Below are 24,598 nucleotides of genomic sequence, written 5' to 3'. Positions count from 1 at the left end.
GATAAAACCAAAGCCAATGGAGGCTGTATGTTCAGAATGGAATTGTTACAGAATGTAATAGTTTCATCAATTTTCATTTAGAAAGGAAAACTGTTCTGCCTCTATTCCTAAGAAGGTAAGTTAAGGTGTATCATCTTTGAGAACGACCTTTAGAATTCTGTGCTATTACACCAACTTGTGTTATTTAAAATAGAAATAATGCTGTATGTTTGTGAAGGAGGCAAGAGAGAGACAATACATACACATATGTGTCTATGGGCTAATGTTGGTAATAACAGCATCACATCTTGCTGCTCAAGTTGTTTAATAGGTAATTGATAAACACTCTGTTAAACCTGCATCCTACAAAACTAGTGTTAATTAGTTGAAGACAATACTGTTAACAATAAAAGCTATTAACAATTCTAAGTTACCATAGTCATGGAATTTTACATGAAAACACAAGGAAGGGGTATCAGAGTAGTTTCAGCCACGGGTGCGAAAGCAAGAGCACTTCCCAAAGATTAATCAGACTTGTTTGTGCTTTTCTCCCTGGGAGATCCCAGCTGTTCTTCAACTTGAATGTGGTGGTCCCCAAGACTTGCTAGAGACAGAGGCAGTCCTGATTGGCAGCCACCTTTCTGTCTGGCTTAGAGCTGCCACTCCTCCATGCTTCTTATTTTCACAGCAAGTTTTGATTGCTTAGAATCCCTATCTGTATCACAGTTTACAAGGAGTTGTAAATTACATGCTATTCTTTCCTGGTTTTCTCAAGAAAATACTCAAATCTGACCAGCAAAGAAGGTGATCACTGAACATTCCTTATACAGCCAAATACTCCTACCAAAATCCGGCCTCTGCTCATTTCAGCCTCAGGTTTGTTCTAGGTTAAGCAATGCTACTGCTTGCAAGAGAATTAATTTCCGCTTCTACGTGACTGACACAGCTTTGGTTGGTTTGTAAGTCAAACCACCATGAATGCTTATATTCCCCTTCACTTAAAAACAGTGACCGTCGTTCCCTCCCTTAATACTACCTAGGACCCTACCTAACTATCTGTGTCATCTATCAAAAGTTTGCTGTCATGTGTCTCTGTTGGTTTGTCTGGATTATGGAAAGTATCACAGATACTACAGAGATTCTTCACTATAAGACCAGCTGTGCCCATGGTCTTAAAGGCTCCCATGAACTTTCAGAGCGAGTAGACAAAAAGCCTTCCACCAAGCCGAGCTTTTGCCGAACTTCTCTCTGCTGCCACTACAACTTCTTTCTGCAGAGATACAGAACAAGGGTTAGCAAAATGCAACTACAGGTGCATGGCTGCCTTTCTAATGGAAACCAGATTTTGTCCGTATCACTAGTGTCTACAGAAACGTGATGAGGAGAAACGAGAGCAACCCACCTCATCAGAATAGCAGTTAATGATTCAGCAAACAGACTTTGTTTAATTTGGGGGACTGGAAGAAGCTGGAAGCTGTCAAATAAGGTTCTTGCCAATATAAACTGTTCCTCAGGGGTAAGATCAATATAGATGAAGCTGGAGTGGGGACTGGATTGGTGCCATAGCAAAGGAACACAACTGCTTGGAGAACAGCCTCGCACTTGTGCAGGAACTGTCAGTGATGCCTGTATTCTGGGTGCTGGATTACACATCCTAGCCCTGTTAGAAGAATTTACAGTTCCAGGTGTTTCTCCATTGCATGTTTTAACAGCAAGGAGTCAGACACCATTTGTTGAAGACCAGTCATAGAATCATTTCGGTTTTAAGAGACTGTCAGGATCATCGAATCTAACCATAACCTAACTCTAGCACTAAGCCATGTCCATAAGAACCTCATCTAAATGCCTTTTAAACACTTTCAGTCACACACTTCCTCAGCCCAGCACTGAGGGTTTCTCAGTACTCACACACAGAACCCCAGTTCTCACACAGGTTATGTCAGAGTTCCTAAGTAGTTTAGATTTCAGGCCATTTTAAAGCAATCTCAATCCAGCTACCAAGTGCCAAAACTTTGGCAACTCAATAGTTCATCCACCGATAAAATGGTTTTAATTATCAGTTCAAAGGTTGACTACTTAAATGAAAACGTAACTATGTAAAGCACTTAAGACTTCTGCAAATGAGTAAGATACCTACATGAAGTGTTGACTAGTATATGCAAATGAGGTAGAAAGATGTTTTGAGGCAACTGACTACAGCAATTTTTCTCACCTTTCTTTCAGATTTGACAGTGATAACAGAACTCCCAAATCTTGATAGTTCCTGTAAAATAACATTACTTGTTATAATGCTGTTAGTTTTTTTAAGTGGGACCTTTTCGTTTCTCTCTATGGTTTGTTTTCTGGTTACTTACCTCAGGAGAAATCAGAACATACTGTGCCTGAAGAAGAAAAAAAAAAGAGAAAATAAAAAGTCAGTAGAGGGAACCACACTAGGAGGGCAGAAGACCAGTACAATAACCCTGGCTCCTAAACAGCAAAGGAATTCAAGAACGAACCGGAGGAGCCAAATCACACAGATTCAGAAACCTAAGTAAACCTTCTGTTTTCTCGAACTAAGTCAGAACGCACTAGATATTTGTACTGGATGTAATTAATTAGCTGTCATTATGACCTCATGTCCTGACTTGACTTTTATGTTTTCTTACCCATTCCTCAGGACAGGGAGATGTCCATGATTTGCAGTGGCCTGTCACATTCCCTGAGGACGCCTGTTTCCCATTGTAAATGTAAACGTGGCCAGCAGTCCCACCAAACAGTACTGTGGTGGCGTCATTAGTTCGGAGTGGGGATGTCACAATCATTTCATCTGCAAATATTACAAGAATGACACAACACATCGGAAGTTAATTAATGCTAAACCAAAACACAAGTGAGTTGGCATTTACATACCTCTAGATGCCACAATTCCTATTAATGATGACAGTTAAAATGTTTCAATTTCTGACTGAGTTGCCTGGGATAGGCACGATGGAATATTGGGACAGGTCAATTGAGGAAGCAGACTGTGCTCAGCACTTGTGTGAATATGTAGGTGACCAGTCTTCTGTTGCCTAAAATGAAACATTTCACCCCTGACCCAATTTCATCAAGCTTTACCTAGTCCATCATTGTCCAGATCACTTAAGAATACATCTCCTCCAAAACGAGAAAACCTCCTGTCCCCACTGAATGTGCTGAGCAAAGAAGGCTTGGTGCTGTCTGTCAGGTCATACACCAGGGCCAGTCCAGCCTGGTGCAGCACTGAGGATATAAATGAAATCCTTGACAGGCTATCTGGGGGAAAAAAAAAAAAAAAGAAGTAATGGAAGCTGAGCATCAGACACAGGAACTCAGGTTTAATACTTGCAATACATTGACAGCAGGTAATCCTGGCATTACATACCATGGACAAAATTAATATAGTTTATGAAACAAGATCCAACATTATACAGCATTGACATTAATTAGCATAGAAACAATCTCTTAGCAATAGTTCCAGGGTAAAAACGCATTCGAGTTAAAGAGTTCTACATTTTAACTTTCCTAATTCCTTACTGCCTACCGCCAGAATAAGGACAAAATACCATGTTGTTTAAATTCCAATAAATCACTGCTACATAAATAATGCAAGGTAGTAATGCTGCTAAGCTAATTTTAAGGAAGGAAAAAAAATTAAGTTGAAACATAGCAGACATACAGGTAAGGCACTCATAGGTGATTACAGTGATTATTTCTAATTTTTTTTTTAATTACATGGCAAATTAAAGTTCTCTTTTCTAGCTTTTAACTTGGTATCTGTCCTCTGGTCATACAGAAACAAATATCCCAAAGCAGAAATGGTTTCTGATATTCAGGACATACCTGCAGTAGGTGCACCCACCACCAAAACTGCCCTTGTGATCCCTGCCACAGACATCACACCACTGGCCAGAGACAAACCCATTCTGCCCATCACCTGTTAGATTTTTAAAAACACCTATGTCATTTCTACAGAATGTCACTTTACTTCAAATTATTCATGAGGACCCATACTATAGAAAGAGCCCTACCTTGTCTCCAGTTATGGCGAACCAGCGCTCTGTGCTTGGTGGGTTATATCCATACACCTTCCCAACACTCTGCCCGACATCCGATGAGAAGGAATTGCAGCTTGAATTACAATGCAGAATGTATTTGTATGTAACAACATATTTTTGTATATTTAGCAAGGATTACTCCTCTTAAAATATTTTCCCCTTTTAATTCAGAATAATAGTGGCTGTCAAATTCTAGAAATCTATTTTAGTAATTCCTATGATTGTTCTTACTAGTTACATGACATTTAGAGCACATACTTGGTCTGTCCATCCACTATTTTATCACCCAATACATTTTTGTGTTTGGTTTGCTTTTAAAAATGCTATCTCAAAGTAAGTGCTATCTATCAGATTATTTAGGTGAGCTTACCTGTCAGCATTTCTGTGCCCTCTCTCCTCTTCCCCAAGAAAACACAAGAAATTCTTAAGTGTCTTTAAATAACAAAGACCCTCTCTATAGATCCTACATTTATACGGTCCGAAAATTACATTCGGCCCTTTGAAGGCAACCATGAGGCTGATGTGGCCGCTGGTGAAAATGAATTTGACACCTGTGCTATGGAGGGTCTAAAGACCCCTCTCTCTATACGAGGAAGGGTGAAGGCATACAAATATGAATTTAATAAAAATATTCTAACCAGAACAAAGAGGAAACTTCTTGAAAAGCTGGAAGTCTAATCTATTACAAATCTTAAACATTGTAGAAGCAGGGCAGAATGGAGGAGAGAGCAAGCTGTGATATACAACACACCCAGGACAACTCTTCCAGGTAGGGCTACCAATCAGTAGCAATGTTTTGTTCTCCAGCTGGCAGCTGTCAAGTGAAAATCCAAACCAAGCATAATTTTCTTCCCCCTTCACCATCCAGTTGGCATCCTGTACTGACAGAAGTCCTGTCAGACCAAAAAAATACAAATTGAATCTCAGTATACCCTGGCATAGAAAAATCTGTTATCAGTCCTCCACTGATTCATCCTATGACAACAAGTTTCTATAAGCAAAGCTGCACTGTCCATGATACAGCACCAGCTGCTGCTAACTTTGCTTGCTCAGTCTGCTGGTGAAAGCCTTTATTCAACACAGCCTACTTGTAAATCCTTGTAAGAGCCTACACAAAGTACATGAAAGCTATCAGTCAAGCCTGTCCTAAACTAATGATTCCTTCTTAGGGACAGGATAACATTAAAACTGTTTATCAGAACTTGTAATTCTTCAAGGGTGGGGGGAGCTTCAAATAATTCTGGCTTTAACTGAAATAATTCATTCTGTGTTTTGGTTTTGCAAAAACATCAGTCAGCAGTGTTTTGAAACCCATTTTCCTTGTGGTTTCTAATTTTACATGAAGTAGAACAAGCTACGGAAATTAAGTATTATTGGAAATCTCAATTACATTATTCTGACAAAGCTCTGAACACCTGTGTATCCTGCCCAAACCCTATTAACTTGATGTAGCTCCATATGTGGCCTTTCCTCTGTCTTTCACAACAATCCTCATCACCTGTACTCATTAGCTATATTCACTTGTAGCATTCCTCTTTGGCCACTTGAAGGAGCGCACAGAATGACAAAAATTCATCTTTTGAGGTACACGTACAAATTTCCACGGAAGATCAGTGAGTCTGCCCTGGTATCACCAATACACGGTTGAATCCATTGCTTTAGCAAGGCTTTCAACACTGTCTCCCACAACATTCTTGTATCCAAGCTGGGACACTGCAGTCTGGATGGGTGGACAGCCAGGTGGGAAAAGGCCGTTTGAGATGATCGCCCTGACAGGGCAGTGGTTAGTGGGTTGTGCTCTGAATGCCTGTGACAAGCAGAGTGCTTTTAGGGGTCCACCTTTACATTCATCCTATTAAGCACTTTTATTAGTATAAACGATTCAGAGATGGCAATAGCATGTGCTTTCATGAAATTGGCAATTGACAGGAGATTGGGGAGGGTACGGGCCTATCACTTGAGGGTAGGGCTACCACTCAGAGGGACCCAGACAGGCTGAAGGAACAGGCTGACAGGAACCTCACAAAATTCAGAGGGGACAAATGCAAATCCCCGGCCCTGGGAAAAGAGATGCTCTTGCAGCAATACAGGCTGGGGAGCAGCTGTGTGGAAAAGGCCCTGGAGATCCTGGGTGGAAGAGAGCTGAGCGTGAGGCTCTAACAGCAGAGATGGCCAACAGCATCCTGGGCTATAATAAGCAGGAGCACATCAAAGAGACTGAGAGAAGTGATTGTTCCCCTTTACTCCTCCCTAGACTACACCTATAACACATTATTCAGTTTGGGATCCAACAAAACAGGAGAGATGTTGATAAACTGGAACAAAATTAGTAGAGGGTCACCAAGATGGTTGGGGGCTGGAGCATTTGCACTGTAAGCAAAGGCTGAGGGACTAGGACTTTTTCAGCCTGGACGAGAGAAGGTTTTGAGTGGACCTAAGAGCAGCCTGCCAGTACCTATGAGGAGGTTAACAAGGAGACAGAGCCAGGCTCTGCTCAGGATACTGGCATGCCTTCTGTGCCTCTGACTTCACCATACACGGTGGGAGGACAACAGACAATAAGCACAAGCTGAAACAAGAGAGGTTCATACTGGCTGTAACAAGACATTTTCTTCCCTATGAGGACAGCCAACAAGTGGAACAGCTGCTCAGAGTGGCTGTGCAATATCTGTCATTGGAGGTTTTTAAGACATGACTAGATAAAACCCCGAGCGATCTGGTCTGACTTCAGAGCTGTCCCCTTATTGAGTAGGAGGCTGGACTAGACACCTCTGAGATCCTTTCAAACCTGAATTATCCTATGACTAATTAGGAACAAATTAACAGTCATGTAAAATATGGGAGGGTTAATTTACCCAATAAATATTACCTTGGTCACTCCTGTGGAAATAAGAGTAAAATGCAACCACAAATCCTCTCTGCTGCCCACCACCAGGTGCGTATGGAGAGCCCACAACCAGATCAGCATTTCCATCCCCATCAACATCAGCTGCCAGGAGGGACCAACCAAGATTACAGTAGGAATACTGCAATAAAAAGTTGGTTTAAGCCTGAAATGGAACTGAAACCACCAACTCTGTAACAAACAGAGCAATTTACTTTTAAAGAGCTACCTTGGTCTGCTTCTGATCAAATTACCCTCTCACTCTCTGACTTCAATTTTGTTTTCTTTGGGTTTTTTTGGAGGGCTACGCATCTTTCTGTTCACCCTGCTGCCTCCCCTGCACTGTCTTTCCCATACACAACCAACCCAGGCGAGCACCTGCTTGCACCATCCCCATCAGTATGAATTCCCTTGTAATTAGAAGTTTGATTTTAACACTCTTATTTTTAATCCCATAAGCCCCTTTCTCCTTTATCTATCCCCCTGCTTGTGTAGCCTTGTGTCAGACTGATCAACATACCTGACAAGTTATGGTAACGTTTGGCTGAGATGCCAAGCCTCTTCCTTTGGTGCCAAAATAGACATACACCACACCCTAAACAACAGGAGAAGCAAATACAGCATGAGAGCATCTCCATGTCAGCACCAAGTATGAAATCCAAGACAGAGCACAAGGAGTGAAACAGTTCTGCAAGGGCTATTAATTTTTCCTACCAGAGCCTTCTCATGATACTGTATTTTCCACCCCAAAACTAAGAATAGCCACACTGTAATGGGTACTGCTATAACCAGGCTACAAACTAGAGAAGTACAGAGAAGTACATTTTCATCATACTGCAGGTAAGGAGCAAGGACAGTGTACTGTATATTTATTCCTTATACATACATTCAGGTGGCTCAAATTTTGTTAATTATTATTTAATGCAATACAACAGATGCATGCAATTTTCCAAGGTAGTGGGTCTACATAAAAGCATTGAAATTCCTACATAGGCAGCTAAGTTAGTATCTGAAATTCTGGAGAGTTTAAACTAAAACATTTTGCCTCTCAGTTTGCATGGGCTGAAAATACTCAGAGACCATTACATGGGCTTATCTAGTAAGCTGCAGGTCATTAAACCTCTGTAACTTGGTTATTTTAGCAAGTGTGTCTGTGCTCACACCACATTTTAGATACCATCTGTTGGTCTAAGACAATGCTCACTGATCCATGATGTCCATGCTAGACCCCCTGCTCCTAAATAAAAAGGGTATGCTTGTATTTCATGAATGGCTCCTTACATTTCCAGCACATCGGTGCTGCAAAGTTGCAATTTGATTTGGATTACTAATGTGCAAAGAGGACACTGAAAGAGAAATACAGATAACTGTCATTGCTCTAGTCAAAGTACCCACAAATGTTATAAGCCTTTGTGTTTAAATTACAACATCATCCTTTTGCAACAGCAGAAATCCTCTCTCTCATTTCACTGTTTAAAAACATATGTATCAATAAAAATGTACTGTTTGGAGGGAAAAAAGCCCAGCAAACCCATGTGTGTGGCTTACTTTGTAAGTAAGAAACTGAGATCCCACAGAAGGTGCTCCAATGGCCAGATCTAGCACTCCATCCTCATTGAAGTCCAGAACTGCCAAGGCAGAACCAAACCTTCCTGAAGGCTAAAAGAAGAGGGATTGCTCTCATGAAAATAGCAGATGTTTTCAAAAGGCAAAACCATCAAAACCCAATGCACATTTGCAATCATAGCACAGGGAAGAACTGGAAACAGACATGACAAAAACCTATCCATAAAATTCTTAAGATTTTCTTAGTGTCACTGTTCTCCCAAGTAATAACTAGCATACTAATACACTAACTCGGAGTCAACTGTTATGTTGGAGGATGTGGAGGTGCTAAAATACACAATAACTGAACATGATACGGTGCTGCTTCTCTATTTCCTCTTCTAAGCCTAGTGACCATTGATGTTAAGCTTATGATCTTTCCTGTTAACAGCATTACAGCTGTGAACCACTAAAACACTCTTTAAGAAGACAGTGGCTGTTACTCCACAGCTCATAACCAGAGAAACAGATTAAAAGGAGATGTACCTCATATCTCTCTATTCTCTTCTTTGTGAATAAAGGTATTTTCTACAAAGGATCATCTTTATTACTCAAAAAGATCATTTGATCCGGCTTTTCAGTTACAAGTCAGTCACTGTCATATCAAATCATAGTTTTCCCTTTTTTTAAAAGAATGTGTACTCTTAGTAAAGGCAAGAAATGGTTTTCTGAGAAGTTATCAATTAATGAAAAAATGTAGCTTCAGAGGAATTGACATTTATATTGAATTAATAATCTTAGGTGAAAAAGGCAGAGAAAAATCACAGTATTTTCTTAAATGCAGGGACCTGAATGTGCTATACTGTGACTTACAGAGACACTACCTCAGTTTTATTCAAGGGCAGATTATGTTCTTAAGCCCCTCTTCTCTGGCACAGTAATAAAAGTGAACCTACAGCTTATCATTGCTTTAACTCCTCCTGTGACTTAAGTAAGGGTTATTTTTCTCGAAAAGCATATGACATCCTTTTACCAGGAGAGGTATTTGCTTGGAGAAAATTTAGCACATTTGCAGGCAAAAACATTTAAGTGACAAACATCTGACTTGACCCCTCACCTGATAACCCTGTAGTGCTTGATCAGCTTTGCCATCTAGATCCATGTCCTCTGGTGGCAAACCTGACTGGTTTCCATAGACCACGTACACCCGTCCTATCTGAACACGGCCCAGCGTGCTGTACCCTGGTGCTCCAACCACCAGGTCTCCATATCCATCCTGGTTTAGGTCAGCTGAAATCATTGCCCTGCAGAGCAAGGGAGTCAACAAAATCATAGTATTAGCTTCCAGGCTACCACAACACGAGCAGAAAATAAACACTTTTACTTTTTTCAGGTAAAATAAGACCTGTCTTTCCACCTCTGTTTTTGAAAAAATCTACACAGCATTTTTCATATTATATATTTGATTCTTGCTTTCTTGAATTAAATAAAAACAGAGCCTTGAAGATTCATCTTCCATTAATGCATCTGAGATCTGTAGGAACTGCGTTTTACTTAGTGACACAAGGCATTGAGAGCAATTAGAGCAAGGAGCATGAAAAAGGGCTGCTTGCATGTGGCAAGAGAATACAAAAGATGAGTATCTTTTTAACTGAACCTCTGATTTAACCAATGGACTTAACAGTAGATAAGCAAAGAGACCACAGGTGTCAGGGACATGTTGGAGTTTAGAGACGGAATGTGGAGAGAAAATAATTATTTACTGTTAATTTCACTATTGTGAAGTAAATTCAAGAATTAAATCTGTGGGTTTTGAGTCAGAAGAAATAACACAAGAGGAGCAGCAATGCAGGTCTCTTTTATTACTCTTCCCTGTTGCAGGTCAAGCTAGAACCTCTCTGGCAATGAGAGAGAATATGCCTCTTTGTGTGTCCTGAAACTATCTTTGAACTCCCTACTAGTCTTGCAGTGTTTGCAAGACCACTCATTAAACACCATCAAGGATCAATCCACCAATAACCAAAAAGGTGTAACAATGTTCCTATACGGTTCAGAACTAGAGCTGATGTTGGTTCTAATTTTGGTTCCTTCCATTCTGAACTTGATCACACACAGAGCACTGAGCTCCTTCACCAAGGAGAGAATGTAAAAAAATGACAAGACAATCCTCCCAAAGAAAGAGGTTATCTGACTAGAATTCACAGCCAAATGGAAATTTTGCTCTTGCTCTTTCCAACGGAAAGAGGCTTACGCTAATATCTGAAAGGAAGGTCTTATGGATTAACTTCTTGTTCTGGCCAGACAATATAAGCTGTTCAGCCGAATTTGTATCACTAATTGATTTGAACTGTCACCTTTAAAGAGTATCCAAAGAAAAAGCATTAATATTTTGGTGGGTACTCAAAATTTTAAGAAATTAAGGGGGAGGTGGGAGGAAAAAAACTACCAACCATCCAAGTCTAGCATAGGGTGTAGTCAGAAAATAAGAAGCTGTGGGTTTGGAGATGTGCTTAGAAGATTTCTGATGTGTAGCTGCTAACACTCTCCAGGCATAGGTTGTAAAAGCACGTTTTATCAAGCCGAGGGAATTCTGAAATAAAAATAATAAAGAGACACAAGAACAGCCAAAACACAGGCTGAAACACTAGAACATTATGGAGTACCTCAAATCCAAGTCACCAACAGCAGAAATCACCACATTGATCTAAGTGGATCTGATTCAGGTCATACGCACCATTTTAGAAAAGGATAAAAATTTGTATGCTTTAAATGGAGCACTGCTAATTGTTCACTGCTATGCTTTGTTGGGACTTCTTAACCCCCAAAAGTGATCGTAGGATTCTGTAAAATGTAAATACTAATGTGTAAATACTAAAAATCTATTTTGTCATTTTTGGCACTGCAAGATGTATTGTAACTTCACTATACAACAACCAAAAAATTTAGTATTTATAACATACATATAAATATATAGCTTAATAATGGCACTGATATCTCCATGAAGTGAAGTCAGGAGCTAATGCTAACATACAGACACCCTGCTCCACCACGCAGCATTTTGGACAGATATTAAAACAATTTTATACAGAGCTGAATTTTACCTGACACATCTGTCATTTCCCACTTACTGTTGCCCAAGACTGTATCTCGAAGTGAACTCCTCTCTCTGTATAATTTATATTCTTTTCAAGTGCTTTTGTAAACAAAGAGGTTGCATTCTTTTGATGTTCATGTTTTGATTGTTTGTTTCTGCTAAAATAAAGAAGGAAGTAATAAAAATTAATACAACTGAATTAATGACTTGAGTATTTTATGATAAAGCGAGGAGAAGCAAATGTATTGCATGCAATCAGGTGGCCATTTCTCCCATGTATAAACGGAGTTTGCTAGAGGAATATATACACTTGTGCTCCGAACAGCTGAGTTCCATATTTCTGTTCATAAATCAGGAGAGAATTTTGCTATGGTAAGGGTAAACATGAATCAGTAGTTTCAAGGTTAGCAGAACAAAGAGCGACAACCAAATAAAGCGTGAAGATTTAGCACTTCAAGTGCTAGGTAAGTATTCTTGTCCTCGGGCTGGAAGGTAAAAGTCTCTCCTAGGCTCTGTGCAGTTCCCCTTTATGAAGCTTACTTATTCACATTAAGAGAATCTCAAATTCACACACCAAAAGATAAACCAAGAGATCTCTAATTTTCAATAGCTCACTGTCCACATTAGCAGAGGACTCCCATCAGCAAATCTTTGAACCCTCAGAGCTGTACTTACACATAGTTGTCCTTGTGCTCCCTTGTGCAGTTTATGAACAGAGGATTCTCAGGCAGGAAGCAGCCACTAAAGAAATACGCAGAATACAGTTTAAAGATTTTCATGCAATAGAAGTGAAACTAAAAATACAACTTCTATCCTCACTGATTCCTCTGTTAGAATTCATCCGTTTTCTCAAGTAACCCTGATTATTCAAAATCAGAGCATCATTATAATCCTTAGAAATCCCTTTTATGTTTATTTTAATGATCTTGATTAGGTTCTATATGAATCTCACATGTCTTTATATAACTCTAAAGGAGTTATTGTAACTTATAGTAACATGCCCTGCTATTTCTGTTAATCTAAAGCACTTTTAATGGAAGTGCCATTCTGGAACAAAGAACACAACAGATTATGCCATATTGTCTTTCAAACATCACTTCCCAAAATAGCTACGGTGATATTTTCCATATCAATGGATGGATTAATTGCCACTGTTAGTCTTATGAAACTATTTACAGTAAGGTTACACTTGTAACACAGCAGTACAAGGCTAGAACTTCTATAAAATTACAATATTCTGAGTACAAGCCTGTGCTTCCTATACTATTTACACGTACTCTTTCTAATCCTATTTACCATAAATGTCTGAAGGCAGTGTCTGATCTCCCCTAGGAAGGGACATCTTTGCTGCCTGGTGCAGCCAGAAGGTGCAGCCACAGCTCAGACTGCCAAGCCAGGCAGAACCTCAGGGCATGGCTACACAACATTTAAGCAGGCCCTTGACTATGTCTTAAGGAATGCCCCCAATTTTCCCTGTCAGCCTGGGGAAAGGAGTGTGAACACGTAATAAATGAGAACTCAAGGCCTACGTAATCCTGTGCACCTGGGTAAAAGATAGCCCTTTGTCCAAGTCAAGATTTAAAGCTCAGCACCTCTTCTAGGAAAGAACTTGCCTTGAGAAGAACAATTTAATGGGTGTCAGCACTTGACTACTGCATTTCATATTGCAGGAAACATGCTATACCTGGTTCCATTCTCTAGCATATGGCTCGTCATTTCAAAAATATTGTTTGTCCAGAACGCCATGTCATCCACTCCTCCAAGGAAATATTCATGAAACTTCTCCACCAGAAATGGAGATTTAATAGCGTATGTCGGAAAAAGCTAAGAGACAAACAACATACTTAGTAAAATGGATTACACTGTCTTCATGCTATATGCTCATTTTTATAAAGAAAACAGAAAACCAACCTTGGCAACAGCAAGCCTTTCTCCATGCCTGAAAAAAAAAATAATCTTCAGAAATAAATCTGCTTCATTTAATAATATTTAATTATTTAAACAGTTATTTTCAAGGTTTCTGTATCGTAAATACTATGCAAGTCATTACATTTCCTTGTTGGCTGTTAATATATTTTTAAAAGCTGTAATGTGAGAATGAATGATACTAACTTCATTGCTCCCCTTATTTGGAGGGATTCATAATGTTTGTAAATGCTGCGTGACTATTGGTAATTAACTGAAACAAAGGATAGACCTAGGCTGTTCAGGATATTCAAAAGCAGACATTGCCAGATATCAAAAGTATCTTTAGAATTATTCTTGGACTTCAAAGGATCTATATAAAGTGTCGGTAAGCCATCTATTTAGGTATGTACACTACTCCTTCAGTACATGATAATTATTTTGCTAACATGCCACAATGCAATGGTACTTGAAGATACAGCTGTTTACAAAGAAATAGGCACAAATACGTTAAATGCATAAATGTGTTAAATAGTTAAGATGCTGAATCTGTAGTGTCATAATGAATGTAACAGTTATTAAGCAGTCCAAATTTGTATTCTAGCCACTAAAAAAACCTAGATGTTTTAGGATTTTGAGGTCTAGTAGGGAGTCTATATTGCTGGCCTCAATGCATACGGCATTTTAAATAGGATTATCATCATTTTCCTGCATATGTTTCACTCTTGACAACCCAGACAGAGCTATTCGACTTACAGTTCAAGAAACAGCAGGTAAGTACAATCGGTAATTGTGCTTTCAGTTATGATCTCTCTTCCATAAAATTCCTTATAAATAGCTGCTAAGTCTTTGACAGGTATATACCTAAAAACAAGAAAGAGGTTTTACAACAAGAGTTTTTCCACATCACTTGATAAAAGATTACAACTTCTGTAATAGCAATAGCCTGCTTTAAAATATTCTACATTTCGAAACACTACAGAAGGTCATGAAGATTTACAAATGCCAGAAAGACCAGGCCTGCAGGTGCAGGTACTCTTTGCACGCCACTCTGCTCTTGCTTAGGTTCAAAGTCAGAAACCTGTAGAATGATTCCCTCTGGCTACTGCGGGTGGAGTTTCCACGCTCCTCACACTGTTTCCCTGGCTTGGTGATCACTTAATCTCCAGCTCTCTGCTGTGCCAAAATTACTCGTAGCCAGACACATTTCCCACAGCTATGCCAGAGTTTTAGTAATGATGAGTTGTGCCTTCTGCACCTAGATGAACTACAGCCTACTTAAACAAAACCACTCAAATGACCTACTTCGTCAGCAGAACAAAAGGCATGTGAGCTTTTTATTTCAGTTAAAAACTGTGGGAAAAAAAAAAGTGTATATCTAAAACTTCTGCTTTTTTTAATGCTTTTAAAACCTGTCTGAATTCCACAGCATCTATAACCATAAACATCCTCAACTTCCAAAACCTTAAATAGAAATCTAAGTGAGATTTATTTTACCGAATTATTTAACTGATCACTAGGATATTTCAGCGAACCTTTTTCACTGATTATTTTATATATAATTACTTAAAATTCCCTTCAGAGATAAATAATTTAATCTTTCTTACTAAGTTCCTATACGTAAAACTATTTTTTTCTTCAGACCTTCCAGTTTTTCATGTCAGGGAACAGTAAATAAACATATAAGGAACATCAAACTCAGAAAAATTCCAATAGCCCCAGGGGTTTCTTTTGAAAGAAAGATAACGAAGGACAGCATTTTGTTAAAACACAGTGAGTATACAGAGTAAGAAGAAATAATTATTAAAGAAGGTAACCTCATTATCTTACCATTTTGATGCCAGATAACTGAAGTCCAGTTCAAACTGACTCAATACATCTCCTCCTGTGGTTGGAAGAATGAAAAAAACCCACAAAGCCCAACAAACCAAAGCCATTAAATATCTATTATGGATAACAGCATGGATGAAGCTATGTATGGCTATGTTATTTGTGTTTATATAGCAGATCCTCCAACTATACATTTAGAATACATAAATGGTTCACCTGAAAGTATGCTGCATATTTTATACTTTCAAAGAATAAAAATAATGCAAAATTTAAAATCACAGTAGTGACTGCATTTAAACTTTAGCACCCTTCAGCCTGTGCTTTGGCTTTAATACAAGTGTCCATACGCCCTGTCACATCTCCCAAAACATGGAGCAGGAGGACAGGTATAGCAGGGCTTTGCAAGCAACAGGAGAGAGTGAGAATACAGTGTCCATGAGTCATTCTTGGCTCCTACATTGCACAGGGTAAGCCAGAATCACCCACTGTGGTTTTGAAAGGGACTAGTTATTCCTATAGAAGAATCTACGATCAGCAAACAGAAACATTACCAAAATCACCAACATTGTGAGCTTCTGAGTATGAACCATGAAAATCAATCTGGAGAAAGAGAAAAACAAGAGAACTGTACATTTATTTTACTCATCCTTCCATACAAACATATTACAGAAACAAATTGTCCAAGCAGCCCTAAGTTTACAGGTCCCAAACCTGACCAACTTTGTTCTTACAGAGTTTGTGACATTATGTCTTTCTGAAAATCTTCCCGAAACAGGGCTCCAGCTTTTTTCATCCCTCCCCAACAGATTCCAAAGCTAACCTATCCATTTCAGTAAATCCAGTTATATCAATAATAAAATAATACAAGCTTGCTTACTTACTTCTCCCATGGCCTTCAGAAATCCTTGGTCGATGCCCAGGCTATGCCAGCTAACATCTGCCACCATATGTGAGGCGATTCCAAACAGGAAAGCCACCAGCTTCTCCGTAGCCTACACAACAACAATCCACTTGCAGCAACGTTAGTAATTTTACTCCTATCTTTAAGAAGAGGTGAGCAGTTTGTGTAAAGTGCATTTTACAATGATATGGGTGAGAAACTCTTAAAATCCAAGAACTTAGCATGACAAAGTGTTGACCACTCATTCTTTGATGCTAGAGTCACTTTTTGTGACTTGAGAAGCTTTAAGCACTTTATACAGTCCAAGACCATAAAATTACATGGTTGATGCCACGACAACTTGTGTACTTCGAGTTAGATGTGTACTAAAGTGTTTTTCTGGACTGAGGACAAACGCCTCCACTTCCAAGGAGTGAATCCCCTTTGCCGCCATGGGTGCTGTGCAGGCACACAGAGGAGAGAAAGACATCCTTGTGCAAGTACTGTAAAATACCTGAATAAAGCCCAGGTATGAAATTATTCATTCCTACAAACAGAAAAGTTATTTGGATTAAATCTATTAGCAACAGAAATTTCATTTCTCCAGAAAAGACTTTTCTGCATTGAATCACTGTAAGTTCCAGAGGTCTTTCAAAAAACTGTAACTGAATCATAGTTTTTGACAAATGTATACTTCCCAAGCGTTAACAGTTCACAAGATCAATATCACCAATAGCCAGTCAAAAGGCAGGCAGACTTGCTAAGGTTCTAAAGAGTGAATGTTCTTCAAATTCTGTTCCACCTGTATGACTCTCCTGAGCAGAGAAAGAACAGCAAATTCTTCCATAAGGAAAACAATATTACCTTTAAAATAATTCTCACTTTGACAATTTCTTTTTCCTCTCCTCCTGTGTATCTCTTACACCATAAACAAGAGCAATCCAGACTAAGTCCAAGATTTCACAAGTGAGAATACTAAAAGATGTCTGCTTTTCAAGTGGCAAACACTCAACTAGATCTGGCAATAATGCAAGACCACCAATTGCGTTTGAAAGTCTGGACCTATGAAAGGTATCATAAGCACCAGACCACATTGGAGATAACTGGTAGACTTAATATGGAAACTGTAACTTTTTTTGTCTTGTAAAGATGAAAACAGGAGTTCAAATTTTCCTATATCAGCAGAGACTTTAAATTAAAAATGTGTATTTTTTCTACACTTCCCAAAGGATGAACAAGTGAAGCTGAAGAAAACGGTAGAAAGCAAAATCAAAAGTTAATGAAATTTTCTTACATCTTCCCAAGGCTGAGGATAATTCCTTCTGATGTAGTGAATACTTGCATTGAGAAATGGTGACCAGTGAGTGTCTTCTGACACATCATGGAATATTCCTATTGCAATAAAATTATATCAGTATTTGATTTATTCTTTTTTTGGGGAAAAAAAAAGGAAACAAAGAAATGAAAAGGGCTTCTTCATATAAAAATATATTTTTGTTCAATTTCATATCGTATAGACAATACATTTTGCAATCCACTTATATAAGAAGAGCCAAATGAGACATTTTTATATAGTTTATACTGTCAAAAGAGATACTAGACTTATCTTCTATGATTTTGGTTTGAAGCATCTGCAAATTTTGTGCCTGCTCCCTTTCCCTGTGCTTGTGAGCAGGTACAGTACAATGAAAAACTGCCTCCCAAGTAGAGGGGATAAAGAGAGCTGACGAAGAAGCTGTTGACTAAATAAATGTATCAAATCATATCACAGAAAAGCTGATGGCATGGCAGCCAACTCAAAATACCATGCTTTGGGACAGGTATCAGCTTCCACAGGGGGGAGGAGGGCTATGTCATCATCATTTTCAACAGAATGGCAAACTTGCCAAGATACAGTCAATGTAGGAGCAGAAGAAGGGCAGAGGAAAGCAGGAGAAATTAGGTTTTCCTTTGAAGTATCAATTATTACTCTTACTTTGATTTGTGCAGAAGAGAATACGTAGGATCTAACACTGATGCTGACTTGACAAGACCAAGCAGCACAATATTAAGTTCTCTAAGGGGGAAAAAGATAGGCAGGAGATAAGATTGTTCAGACCATCAATACATCTGGAGGAAGACTATGCGTTTGTTCACACAGAACTGTGAAACTGCAAAAGGCCAAGGTATATTAAATGCTGAAGCTGAGAGAGCAGACCTTGTGGGTGATTCAGTCACCTCCTGGCCTCTTGACATTTTACAGTGCAGTTGCACTAGATAACATAAGGATGGGATTTACTAGACCAAAATTAAACGTTCAGAGTAGACTTCTATATCTATGTTTGTCTCCTGCCTGGAAAGGCAGGCTGAATGGCTTTGTTCCTGACCTAGAGGCACACTGTTAAAACAGCTCATATCTGAAGAGGTACCTATTTCTTCAACTTTTTCTAAGGAGACTGCTGACAAGTTGCCCAAGTATAAAACGAGGCAAGATGGACCCCAACTTTAGTGAAGGAATGTGGACCTGAGCCTGCAGATAGGGAGGCTCTGATCACTGGCCTGGTACAAGGCAGAAGTCAAAACTGTTGGAAGGGAAAGAAGAGGTAGATCAAAATAACCAAGTTAAGCCAGGAATTGAAGAAATCCCAGGAGAGCATCAGTCCTGACAACAAGAAAAAAGAGACCAAAGTTCGTGAAAAGATGTTAGCAGAGCCAGGCAGAAGACCAGGAACAGTGACCTGGTGAGTGATAGGAGACAGAACCACTGTTAAAATGCCAGAGCAGAGGGGCAATCTGCATGCAAACTGAGCACCAGGATACAACAACAGAGAAGATTCCTGTTAGGCAAGACGGATGGGGCAATCTGCCTATCAGGGTATGAACCAAGGAGGTTGTAGTTGACACAAACAACAGTCAGCATCAACAACCTATGACTGAGCAACAATGAGAAGTCTGTCTGCCACTGTGTGATTTAAATCTCTAGAGTAGGTGATGAGAAAAGATGGTGAAAGTGTCCTAGGAAAGACAAACAAGGATTTTGCAGTTTGAGGAATGAAAAACAAATACTGAGATAAGTGGAGGCACTGGCACTCAGCTGAAAAACATGTAAAAGATGAGGCAAACCAAAGATCCTGAGAACACTTTGAATGTAATGGATCTGAATGACCAACTAAAATAAATCACCTCCAATACTTTAGACTTTCAGTAAGATATCAACAATCAATTAGTCAGATATACTCACACAAACTACGTATCACCCTAAACATCCTAATAGCTCATTGTTGGAGGATAGGAGGACAGGCTGGCTTTGTCCTATTTGCTAATTGTTTTCACCAAGACATAGAAAAAATATCATTTTGTCCTCTCAGTTTCTCCCCAATACAGTACTCAGTAATCTGACCTAATTCAGTCAAACAGCATCCTGCTATTCAATTGCCTACGCATTAGTTACATTTTTCCAGAAGTTACTTTCTAAAAACATTTTCAAATGTATCATTTTCTCATAAAGTTCTACAAAGAGGCTCAAAATACTAACAAAAATGATGGATGTTTTAGCAGGAAGGTATTTTGAGCAATGCTTCATTTCTTACAATGTAACTATTTTCAACTCTACTAAGTTCTATAGGATTTTCACATAAAAATGCGGTTGCAACAATATTGGACTTATAAAGCTTTTCTTACCACTTTTGCAGATTGGAGGATAAAAGGCATCAGGATAAATGCTCCCAGCCTGAAATGCATCTTGGTGGTTTAGTAATAACTAGGAAAAGGATGGGGGAAAAAGGAACCAGAATGTTATCGCACAGCACAAAAACGCAGTTTACTGCCAATATTGAAGATAAAATTTAAATATCCAGCAAGATACAAGTATTATCTTGGTAAAATGTTATTTCAGTGTTGTTACCATCCCCCATCATTTCCCCTCTCCACTCCCTGCCACCAAATCCTTGTAAGTGAAACTAAACTAAACAGTACACACTGTAATTTTAAAAGCTATTTAGGAAAGTATTTGTATAACCTAAGGTGCTGGTGAAGTCACTGTTGGAAGATGCCCTCCTCCTCTTGGACTAGACATGAAGCCTGAGCTGCCAACTTCCATCCTGTGAATCACAGCATAGCTGTCTACAGCAGACAATGTAAATACTTCCCTTCAGTGATCTACTTTGATAAAAGATCAAGTTTTGTAGAATAGTCTTCTTTATATTGTCTTAAAGGCTATTTAAAATGTTTTAAACACAAAACACGTGTTTTGTTTATGTGTTTACTAAAACTGTCCACATGCTTACAGTGCTCTGCTGGATACAGCCCATGAAAGGAAAAGCTATTTGCACCATTCAGAAATCAGGTATATGACATGTGGTGGACTAAATTCAAAACCTTGCGGTAATTTTGCTGTCCTTATGTTTTTAAATCTGCTTTCCAAAAGTCCTCTACTGATTCTTCTAATACAACTACTCACAGAGTGTATGATTTCAGAAGATGGGAAAACATGCGAGAAACCACACAGAGTATATACACATTATTAGAATTGCTACATATTTGTAATAGTATTCAGAAGTCAAATGATTTTCAACAGAAAAGGTTAAAATACAGCCTAGGCACAATATTTACATGCATATTACTGAGAAGAAATAATAAAGAAAAGCAAGAAGACAGACAGAAAAACATTCAGAAGAAAGGTGTACACAGTTAAGCAACAATGCGCTTCCTACCTGTCTATAATTAACATTCCCTTCATGCTTAATGAAAAATTCCAGAGCTCTATGTGCTGAAAAACAACATATTGAAGTATTGATTTACAGGTACTGTGGCCAGGCCCATGTTTGGTTAGAAGCATTATCAAAACCAGAATAACCCACATTGTGATACCTAAGCCAAGTGGCACAGATGCATGAAACATGATTTCTCAAAAAATTCCGTACGTGTGAGAGTATCTGTTTTCTCACCTAGGGAGCTAATAAGGAAATGCTGTTTCTGTGGCACATCTGGGCACCGAGGTCTCATCACTCTCTCTCTAATCCCCAGCTCGCAAGCTGATCAACAAAGCCAAAATCACAGGGAAAAGGAACTCCCCAAGTCCAAAACTGAACTACAGGAGAGAACTGACGCAATCACACCCAGCACATACAGAGTCCGGATCATAAAGTTCTAGCTGTAAAGGGCCCACCTGAATTGTATTTAAGTTTCACTGTTGCCCTAAGCATTGAAAAAGGTACCTCAGGAATCAATGCGGATGTTTTACACTGATTAATTTTTAACATGTACAAAACCCAACAAAAATCTAAAGTCAGCAAGGTAAATAATACTATTTATTCACTGAATAGGCAGACATTCTTACTGCCAAAATATTTATTGAGCAACCATAAGAAGAGAATGAAACAAACTGACATCACTTTTCTTTAATGAAGTCTCCTTCTAATTAATGTTAGATCCCAGGGATACTCTATTAATGCTATTCTAAAAATACCCAACGTTGCCTCTAACATTATTTGGTTGAAACTGCATGCATGGGTTATCATCTTGGCTTCCCACAAAAAGTTTTACTCCTCACTTGAAGCTATTTACAAACTAAGCCTGACCAAGACAACCCAGAATATGCTGAATTAAAACTGATCCTTACAATTTAAATGTCACACACACACACACACACACACAAAACAACAACAAACAAAGAAATAAATCCCCACTCTAGAATAAGTTCTAGACAAAACTGTGTGGGTTTGAATGATCTTTCACTTTGAATTTTACACACTGATCTAAACCATCCTTATACCAATGTTACGATATCTGAAGGACCAATCTTGCACCAAAACAGGAATAACTTAACAATAGAAGTCTGACATTTTAAGGCTCAGCCATTACAACACACATTCCTCCAGTGTCAGAGAGTCTCTATTTGGCAGTTTGCTTTTTGTGTCTTACATCCTCCTGAGTTCCCTCATTACTCCTGTGGGCCCAGGTCCCACAAGTTCACCTTTACAACAAATTTTGTGGTGGATCCCCACGGCTCCACAGAGCCCCATGGGTCTGACGGGAGCCCCTGGCGGGGAAGAGCCCCCCCCACTCAGACCTGCCCCCAGCAACGAGGCGATGGCAAGTAGGACACAGCACAGCCCTGCCGAGCACACCGAACATGACCAACATTTTGAACAGGCAGAGCTTTTCACAATTTTAAAAGTACTTTCAGAAGTCTGTCCAGGACAGACTTCGGTGCTGGCTTTGAGCTGGAGGAATTCCTTTCTGCACTGTGGGGTTTTTTGGTTTGTTTTTGTTTGTTTGTTTTTTTCCTGGAATACTCAGTGTTTGGATTTGGCAAGAACTTTCAGTATCTTATCATCATTGACTTTTATTTGCAAATCAACAGAAGCACTGATTTTAGCAGCATCAGAGCTCACCCCAGTTTAATGTAATTCTCAGACAAATGGACAAAATTTGTTGTAAACTATGACCCCATATTTCAGTGTACACACTACTTCTCAGTCAACCAAGATCTTTAAATTACATAAATGCAAGTTTTCTGCAATATGCTTTCTTGATTAGAAAAAAAAATGACTGCTTTGGGCCAGATCTGTAAGTTTCTCTGAGTCGATTTCTTGCCAATACACTCTATTCTGCCACATCTGTTATTTCAAGTTTTCAGAAGCTCCTACTCAGTAATCAGAGCCCCAAACTTGCAAAGACGGACACACTCCCCTAACCTCAGGCAGTGTGACTTCTCCTACCGATCACTGTGCATTTCTTGACATATCACTAGGAAAAGTGAACAGTCGCAGGATGCAGACCAAGGGTACAACACTCAGTAAGGGAACATACTCTCAGCCTCAAATGAATGCCATGAATAATCCCAGCCTTTAACTTGTTCAAAGTTGCATATATTCAGTACTTAAAGTCTGGGGAGAAAACCTGAACAGAGACAACATCATACGTTTTACTATCTGTTTGAGCAACAAATTTAGAACCAGAAACAAGAGCAAACACTTAAAACTGCTAATTTATTATGAGTCAATGTTTCAGAATAACCTCACACTACTCATGAGTGTTCTTGCAAAAACTATAACAGAAAACAGATTTTAAAACAAAACAAAACACACAGGCAAACAAGAAATTCAAAACAGAAATATTTCCCAACTTTGATGTCCACTCAGTTCTCTCCATTATTTTCTACAAATCTAAGCTGCTCAGGCTACAGATAGCAACCCACCAGAGGCACACAACAAAATTTTCATGTTAGTCACAGATACAATCACATTACAGCATTTTATCTATTTTATGCATGTATGGCAAAATTAATACACGTTCATTTGAAAACAGAGCTACCACAAATGATCTGTTGTTCTCTAGTTTAAATATAACAATCCCATAATTTGTGTAAAGTATTCACCTTCTTCCTCCAAACCAAACCCTGTCTGCGTAAGACTCTCAGACACAAACATTCCAGTTACATAATGTCTGTGTTTTAGAGATGGAAAAATACGCAACCAAAACAATTCAAGCATTTTGCTTATAAAACCAGTAAAGTTTCAAACCTCAAAACCAAACTACTCATCTATCCTATGTGTTATTCACATTTTTTTTTTATTTTGCAGAATGCTTATTACTTTAACATTATTCCTCTCTTTGCTTTCCAGATGAATCTGAATTTACTTCTCTTCCCAAGCAACTCAAAAGACAGGAAAATTCATTCTGAACATCTCTTACCTATTTCAACATGTGTTGAAATTCCACTCAGGCTACATCTTTGGCAGAAATGGTATAGTATAACCAGCAAAACAGACCCGATCTTCAAACCAGCCATGATGCTGCCTTGAACTGTGATTTTCAGAAGTCTGGAGCAGTAGCACTGTGACCTTTGAAATGTAGGTTACAGAGCATGCCTTTTCTTTCAGACATATTGCTGACACAGCAAGTAAATGACTGCCGTATTTGAAAGGCTATCTTGTACCAATGCTTTTCTTTATCTCAAATAAAATAATTTATAAAAAAGAAAATGACCTATAGGTGTTCTCCCCTCCTGAATTCTATAGTATCTCTGGGCTAGGGCAGTGTTACTGCCATCACTGTGCAGCAGCAGCCAGGTTTCTGGTAACATACGAAAGCACGGCAGAGAACAGCATCCCACGGTTCATCTGGCTTATGATGTGTCTGCCTTACAACAGCTATGCCAGAGTTCCCAAAAAAATACAGCCTAATGCCAAAGTGGCATTGGTAGAAACACACTAGCTCCTTAGTTGTAAGCAGTGCAAATTCGTAGGCTTTGGTGAGCTGATAGGACGTCGCACATGTAAGTTTGGGTCTTACGATCCCGACTGAAAGCCCGATTTCTATGCAGGGGGCAATGACGAGCGCTCCTGCCGCACGCACGGCGGCGAGCTGGCCTGGCTGTGCCGCGCCGCGCCGCGCCGGGCCCAGCGAGGCGGTGGCGCCGGGCCCAGCGAGGCGGTGGC

General features: G+C 39.2%; 1 protein-coding gene across 2 annotated transcripts; it reads right to left on the bottom strand.

Moving 5' to 3' along the window:
* Positions 1–440: 440 nt before the first annotated feature.
* On the bottom strand, positions 441–23,949 carry GPLD1 (glycosylphosphatidylinositol specific phospholipase D1). Of its 2 annotated transcripts, none has more exons than XM_065628720.1 (25): positions 23,853–23,949; positions 20,867–20,922; positions 19,836–19,914; positions 17,470–17,567; positions 16,177–16,287; positions 15,847–15,895; positions 15,296–15,350; positions 14,222–14,329; positions 13,472–13,499; positions 13,245–13,384; positions 12,236–12,301; positions 11,595–11,718; positions 10,917–11,056; positions 9,584–9,770; positions 8,470–8,580; positions 7,442–7,516; positions 6,907–7,063; positions 4,789–4,930; positions 4,011–4,110; positions 3,823–3,916; positions 3,079–3,255; positions 2,628–2,788; positions 2,334–2,360; positions 2,192–2,242; positions 441–1,249 (listed from the first exon to the last, which is right to left on the bottom strand). In XM_065628720.1, the coding sequence occupies exons 1-25, from the start codon at positions 23,947–23,949 to the stop codon at positions 1,172–1,174; spliced, it is 2,511 nt and encodes an 836-aa protein (XP_065484792.1). In that variant the 3' UTR covers positions 441–1,171. The 2 variants fall into 2 exon arrangements, with proteins under 2 accessions (XP_065484792.1, XP_065484793.1); XM_065628721.1 differs by having other exon boundaries at positions 11,595–11,715.
* Between the last annotated feature and the right edge of the window lie 649 nt (positions 23,950–24,598).

This window comes from Caloenas nicobarica, chromosome 2 (assembly GCF_036013445.1).
Source record: "Caloenas nicobarica isolate bCalNic1 chromosome 2, bCalNic1.hap1, whole genome shotgun sequence".
Lineage (NCBI taxonomy): Eukaryota > Metazoa > Chordata > Aves > Columbiformes > Columbidae > Caloenas > Caloenas nicobarica.
Note: the sequence above shows the minus strand (reverse complement) of the source record. Positions and strands in the feature narration are given on the sequence as shown.